Source organism: Sander vitreus, unplaced genomic scaffold (genome assembly GCF_031162955.1).
Source record: "Sander vitreus isolate 19-12246 unplaced genomic scaffold, sanVit1 ctg248_0, whole genome shotgun sequence".
Classification (NCBI taxonomy): Eukaryota; Metazoa; Chordata; class Actinopteri; order Perciformes; family Percidae; genus Sander; species Sander vitreus.
This window is the reverse complement of record NW_027595419.1, coordinates 52501-60000: the sequence shown is the minus strand read 5'-3', so window position 1 is coordinate 60000 and position 7500 is coordinate 52501. Positions and strand designations below refer to the sequence as shown.

Sequence of the window (7500 nt, the reverse complement as noted above, 5' to 3'; positions counted from 1 at the left end):
GAGACCAATGTTTACCCTGTGTATGTATATTTATATGTTATTTTTATATATATTTTTTCACTCATTTGTTGTCATCTGTCTCGTTTTTGCTTAGAGAGAGACATCACTGTTAATGTAAGCGTGAAGATATTTTGTTAAAGCCCCAATTGTCAGCCCTAGAATATCGCTCCAGTATCGATATCGAGGTGTTTGGTCAACAATATCGTGATATCTGACTTTCTCCGTATCGCCCAGCCCTAGCTCAAGGTTAACTTTTTTCCGTAGTGTCTCCAACTGTCCCGGATTCTCCTGTCACCCGTCCCAGACTTGTTCAGACCCTCCTCCACAGAGCTGTGGAGGAGGGTCTGGCTAGTCCTGGATGGGAGGACATCCTGCTCTGGTTTATTGACATTTGTTTACGTTTACAAAAACTTTCTATATCGGAACTACGACAAAAGAACGTTGAAAAAAGTGACAAAAACGCAGGAAAAAAAATAAATTAATAATAATAATTTTTTTTTATTTTTTTAAATGCTGAAAAAATTGACCAAAAAAATCAGAAAAAACTGAAGAAAAAAAATGTTTAAAATAATTGGAAAAAAGTGAAAAAAAAACTTGTTAAAAAAATGACAAGAAAGTGACAAAAAAACTGGAATAAAAACGGCAAAAAACGATCCCAGCTGGACGTCCCTCCACCTAGTCCTGGGTCTTCCCCTAGGCCTCCTCCCAGCTGGACGTCCCTCCACCTAGTCCTGGGTCTTCCCCTAGGCCTCCTCCCAGCTGGACGTCCCTCCACCTAGTCCTGGGTCTTCCCCTAGGCCTCCTCCCAGCTGGACGTCCCTCCACCTAGTCCTGGGTCTTCCCCGAGGCCTCCTCCCAGCTGGACGTCCCTCCACCTAGTCCTGGGTCTTCCCCGAGGCCTCCTCCCAGCTGGACGTCCCTCCACCTAGTCCTGGGTCTTCCCCGAGGCCTCCTCCCAGCTGGACGTCCCTCCACCTAATCCTGGGTCTTCCCCTAGACCTCCTCCCAGCTGGACGTCCCTCCACCTAATCCTGAGTCTTCCCCTAGGCCTCCTCCCAGCTGGACGTCCCTCCACCTAGTCCTGGGTCTTCCCCTGAGGCCTCCTCCCAGCTGGACGTCCCCTCCACCTAGTCCTGGGTCTTCCCCGAGGCCTCCTCCCAGCTGGACGTCCCTCCACCTAGTCCTGGGTCTTCCCCGAGGCCTCCTCCCAGCTGGACGTCCCTCCACCTAGTCCTGGGTCTTCCCGAGGCCTCCTCCCAGCTGGACGTCCCTCCACCTAGTCCTGGGTCTTCCCCCAGGCCTCCTCCCAGCTGGACGTCCCTCCACCTAGTCCTGGGTCTTCCCCTAGGCCTCCTCCCAGCTGGACGTCCTCCACCTAGTCCTGGGTCTTCCCCGAGGCCTCCTCCCAGCTGGACGTCCCTCCACCTAGTCCTGGGTCTTCCCCTAGGCCTCCTCCCAGCTGGACGTCCCTCCACCTAGTCCTGGGTCTTCCCCGAGGCCTCCTCCCAGCTGGACGTCCCTCCACCTAGTCCTGGGTCTTCCCCTAGGCCTCCTCCCAGCTGGACGTCCCTCCACCTAGTCCTGGGTCTTCCCCCGAGGCCTCCTCCCAGCTGGACGTCCCTCCACCTAGTCCTGGGTCTTCCCCCGAGGCCTCCTCCCAGCTGGACGTCCCTCCACCTAGTCCTGGGTCTTCCCCCGAGGCCTCCTCCCAGCTGGACGTCCCTCCACCTAGTCCTGGGTCTTCCCCTGAGACCTCCTCCCAGCTGGACGTCCCCTCCACCTAGTCCTGGGTCTTCCCCGAGGCCTCCTCCCAGCTGGACGTCCCTCCACCTAGTCCTGGGTCTTCCCCCGAGGCCTCCTCCCAGCTGGACGTCCCTCCACCTAGTCCTGGGTCTTCCCCGAGGCCTCCCTCCCAGCTGGACGTCCCTCCACCTAGTCCTGGGTCTTCCCCGAGGCCTCCTCCCAGCTGGACGTCCCTCCACCTAGTCCTGGGTCTTCCCCGAGGCCTCCTCCCAGCTGGACGTCCCTCCACCTAGTCCTGGGTCTTCCCCGAGGCCTCCTCCCAGCTGGACGTCCCTCCACCTAGTCCTGGGTCTTCCCCGAGGCCTCCTCCCAGCTGGACGTCCCCTCCACCTAGTCCTGGGTCTTCCCCGAGGCCTCCTCCCAGCTGGACGTCCCTCCACCTAGTCCTGGGTCTTCCCCCGAGGCCTCCTCCCAGCTGGACGTCCCTCCACCTAGTCCTGGGTCTTCCCCGAGGCCTCCTCCCAGCTGGACGTCCCTCCACCTAGTCCTGGGTCTTCCCCCGAGGCCTCCTCCCAGCTGGACGTCCCTCCACCTAGTCCTGGGTCTTCCCCCGAGGCCTCCTCCCAGCTGGACGTCCCTCCACCTAGTCCTGGGTCTTCCCCGAGGCCTCCTCCCAGCTGGGACGTCCCTCCACCTAGTCCTGGGTCTTCCCGAGGCCTCCTCCCAGCTGGGACGTCCCTCCACCTAGTCCTGGGTCTTCCCCGAGGCCTCCTCCCAGCTGGGACGTCCCTCCACCTAGTCCTGGGTCTTCCCCGAGGCCTCCTCCCAGCTGGGCGTCCCTCCACCTAGTCCTGGGTCTTCCCCGAGGCCTCCTCCCAGCTGGGACGTCCCTCCACCTAGTCCTGGGTCTTCCCCGAGGCCTCCTCCCAGCTGGACGTCCCTCCACCTAGTCCTGGGTCTTCCCCGAGGCCTCCTCCCAGCTGGGCGTCCCTCCACCTAGTCCTGGGTCTTCCCCGAGGCCTCCTCCCAGCTGGACGTCCCTCCACCTAGTCCTGGGTCTTCCCCCTAGGCCTCCTCCCAGCTGGACGTCCCTCCACCTAGTCCTGGGTCTTCCCGAGGCCTCCTCCCAGCTGGGACGTCCCTCCACCTAGTCCTGGGTCTTCCCCGAGGCCTCCTCCCAGCTGGGCGTCCCTCCACCTAGTCCTGGGTCTTCCCCGAGGCCTCCTCCCAGCTGGGACGTCCCTCCACCTAGTCCTGGGTCTTCCCGAGGCCTCCTCCCAGCTGGGACGTCCCTCCACCTAGTCCTGGGTCTTCCCGAGGCCTCCTCCCAGCTGGGCGTCCCTCCACCTAGTCCTGGGTCTTCCCCTAGGCCTCCTCCCAGCTGGGCGTCCCTCCACCTAGTCCTGGGTCTTCCCCGAGGCCTCCTCCCAGCTGGACGTCCCTCCACCTAGTCCTGGGTCTTCCCGAGGCCTCCTCCCAGCTGGGACGTCCCTCCACCTAGTCCTGGGTCTTCCCTGAGGCCTCCTCCCAGCTGGACGTCCCTCCACCTAGTCCTGAGTCTTCCCCGAGGCCTCCTCCCAGCTGGACGTCCCTCCACCTAGTCCTGGGTCTTCCCGAGGCCTCCTCCCAGCTGGGACGTCCCTCCACCTAGTCCTGGGTCTTCCCCGAGGCCTCCTCCCAGCTGGACGTCCCTCCACCTAGTCCTGGGTCTTCCCCCGAGGCCTCCTCCCAGCTGGGACGTCCCTCCACCTAGTCCTGGGTCTTCCCCGAGGCCTCCTCCCAGCTGGACGTCCCTCCACCTAGTCCTGGGTCTTCCCCGAGGCCTCCTCCCAGCTGGACGTCCCTCCACCTAGTCCTGGGTCTTCCCCTAGACCTCCTCCCAGCTGGACGTCCCTCCACCTAATCCTGAGTCTTCCCCTAGGCCTCCTCCCAGCTGGACGTCCCTCCACCTAGTCCTGGGTCTTCCCCGAGGCCTCCTCCCAGCTGGACGTCCCTCCACCTAGTCCTGGGTCTTCCCCGAGACCTCCTCCCAGCTGGACGTCCCTCCACCTAGTCCTGGGTCTTCCCCTAGACCTCCTCCCAGCTGGACGTCCCTCCACCTAGTCCTGGGTCTTCCCCGAGACCTCCTCCCAGCTGGACGTCCCTCCACCTGGTCCTTTCAAAAGTAGTTTTAGTCGTGCAACAGAGACCTCAGATAGGACAGATAGTCTAGCTAGCTGTCTGGATTTACCCTGCAGAGATCTGAGGAAGGTAACGGACATCTGGGGGATTTCCAGAGCAATCCCAGAAATTGAACATCGTGGGTATAGACTAACTTGTTTGCGACCATCATCAATCCTGAGCTTGTCGTTGCGTCCCAGTTGACCAGGTGTGTCTGCGTCCTCAGGTGTGGACAGACAGCGGCGCCTCCTGCTGGAGAAAACACGTCCCTTCTTCCTGGTGGGTGGACAGAGGAGGAGCCTCGCTGAAGCTCTGCAGGTCAGAGACACGAAACCTCGGATTGTAACGCCATTTATACACACACACACACACACACACACAGAGACACACACACACACACACAGAGACACACACACACACACACACACACACACACACACACACACACAGAGACACACACACACACACAGACACACACACACACACACACACAGAGACACACACACACACACACACACACACACACAGAGACACACACACACACACACACACAGTCAGACACATATACACACACAGACACACACATACATACATATACACATACATACATACACACACACACATACACACATACACACATACATACATACACACACTCAGACACACACACACACACACACACACACACAGACACACACATACATACACACACACATACATACATATACACACACACACACACACACACACACATATACACACACACACACACACATACATACACACACAGACACACACACACACACAGTCAGACACACACATACATACATACACACACATACATACATACATACTTACTTACTTACATACATACATACATACATACATACACACACTCAGACACACATACATACATACATATACACACACACACACACAGTCAGACACACACACACACACACACACACACAGACACACAGCTGACGAGCTCCCAGGTTCCCAGTAGCTTGTTGTAATAATGTAGTAACCTGTGTACTACACAGTACTGTTGAGTGGGTGTGTTGGCGTTTAACTTTTCGTTTATTCAACCCTTATTTTACCACGAATATTCCCTTTGAGATTCCGAATCTGGCCGAGACAGCAGCTCCATGTTGTTTCAGAAACGGAGAGAACAGGACCCCGTATTATTAGGACATGAAGAACAGACTGTGGTCTTGAGGAGGGACAGGGAGTCTTTATATTCTCCTTTATTCATGAACAGATGCGTTAATGTTTCAGTGGAACAGGAAGGAGGAAGGAAGTGGGAGCGTTTGCAGTTTTCACCAGCAGCTTCCTGCAGAAATACTGAGATCTGAAGGGAGGGGGAGGGCACTTCCTGTGCAGCTGACAGAAGCTCTGAGATCATTTCCTGTAGAAATCCCCTCTCTCACACACACACGCACACGCAGTCACACACGCACTCTCACACACACACACACACACACGCACGCACACTCTCACACACACTCACACTGACACACACACACACATACACACACACACACACACACGCACTCTCACACACACACACACGCACGCACGCACACACTCACACACACACTCACACTGACACACACACACACACAGACTCACATTCTCACTCACTGACTCACTCACTCACACACACTCACATTCACACACACACACACGCACTCTCACACACACACACGCACGCACGCACGCACTCTCACTCTCACTGACACACACACACACACACACACACAGACTCACATTCTCACTCACTGACTCACTCACTCACACACACTCACATTCACACACACACACACACACACACACACACACACACACACTCACCTGAACACACCTCCCTGTAAGACCAGCACGCCCAGAATGCACCTGAACACACCTCCCTGTAAGACCAGCACGCCCAGAATGCACCTGAACACACCTCCCTGTAAGACCAGCACGCCCAGAATGCACCTGAACACACCTCCCTGTAAGACCAACACGCCCAGAATGCACCTGAACACACCTCCCTGTAAGACCAGCACGCCCAGAATGCACCTGAACACACCTCCCTGTAAGACCAGCATGGGCCACAGATGGCTGCAGGTGCATTTGCTGTTTAAACGACGTGGGCGCTGGACGGGAAACTGACAACTGGGTCGGTCTTAAAGGAAATTTTCGTTAATCTTGATCGCTATAAATACGCGAGTACTCTTTCGATAGAAAAATAACCTGACCTGAATCGGTGCGGGCAACACGGAGTAGCTGCAGCTACGTGTATGAGCGTCCACTGAGCTAACACGCCAGTTGTCGGAGCTAGTTTTAGAGTGCCTTTGTGCCTCTTAACAGACACAAAAAGCCCTGCTAAAAGCTGTTAGCTATTAGCTGCTAGCTGCTAGCTGCCGTCAGTGATAAGTGTGTTCAGCCAGGCTTTTCTGAAAGTCATAACGCAGCAGTTCTGTGTGTATTTGTAGCTCAGCCGTTGTGTGTGTGATCGATCTGGCGTTGGTGAGTAGGAGGCTTGGCAGTGTCGATCTGTGTGGTAGTTCTTAGCCGGGCTAGCAGGCCCGACCGGGCATCCTCGCTTCTCATTTCTCCCCGTCTTCATCGCCTCCCGCTCCCGAAAACAACCCCCCGAGAGCCCGGTGGTCTGGCTAAGTCCTCCAGAGGACAGGTCATTCCCCCCTCAAAAATAGGTAACTGAGCACTGTAGTGGTTACGACCATATCAGTGACTACGTAACTACATGGAAACGGGCCAAATGAGGTCTGGTGCCCAAGCTGACCTTGCAGCTCCTGGATCCCCCCTCTGTCTGCAGATCAGCAGCGTTTTAAGTAAGTTATTTTCAAGCACAAATGCCGAAGCCTCCCTCGTTCCATCTGGGTTACATATTTAAAGATGTAACATTGGACATTTCTCACTGTTTATTTCTTATGTTTTATAATCTGTTGCTCCACTGTCTATGTGAAGTTCCTGTTTAAATACAGGAGTAATGAGCCCTCCTCCCTCCTTTCTTCTTGTTCTTTTGTTGTGGTCGACGGCTCGGAGCCTCGCCCAAAATCTCTGACATCATCTGGAGCCTGGGGGAGAGACATGACATCATCAGAGAGAGAGAGACAGAGAGAGAGAGAGAGACAGAGAGAGAGACAGAGACAGAGAGGGAGACAGAGAGAGACAGAGAGAGAGAGAGACAGAGAGAGAGAGAGAGAGACACAGAGAGAGAGAGACAGAGAGAGACAGAGACAGAGAGAGAGAGAGAGACAGAGAGAGAGAGAGAGAGAGAGAGAGAGAGAGAGAGACAGAGAGACAGAGAGAGAGAGAGACAGAGAGGGGTGTTGGCTCTATCTCCACAGCGCTGTGGAGGAAGGTCTGACTATACACATACATACAGAAACACAAACACACACACACACACACACACACACAGAGAGAGAGACACACACACACACACACACACACACACATACACACACAGAGACACACACACACACACACACACACACACACACACACACACATACACATACACAGAGAGACACACACACACACACACATACAGAGAGACACAGTCACACACACACACACAAATGG

General features: G+C 55.6%; 1 protein-coding gene across 4 annotated transcripts in view; it reads left to right on the top strand.

Annotated features, from left to right (window-relative positions):
- Positions 1-7500, top strand: part of adam15 (ADAM metallopeptidase domain 15) — a 60580-nt gene that overhangs the window by 4336 nt on the left and 48744 nt on the right. For all 4 annotated transcript variants that reach the window (XM_078244479.1, XM_078244481.1, XM_078244480.1 and 1 more), the window contains exon 2: positions 4130-4221. In XM_078244479.1, coding sequence (XP_078100605.1) covers positions 4130-4221 — 92 coding nt within the window. The remainder of the gene's footprint in view (positions 1-4129; positions 4222-7500) is intronic.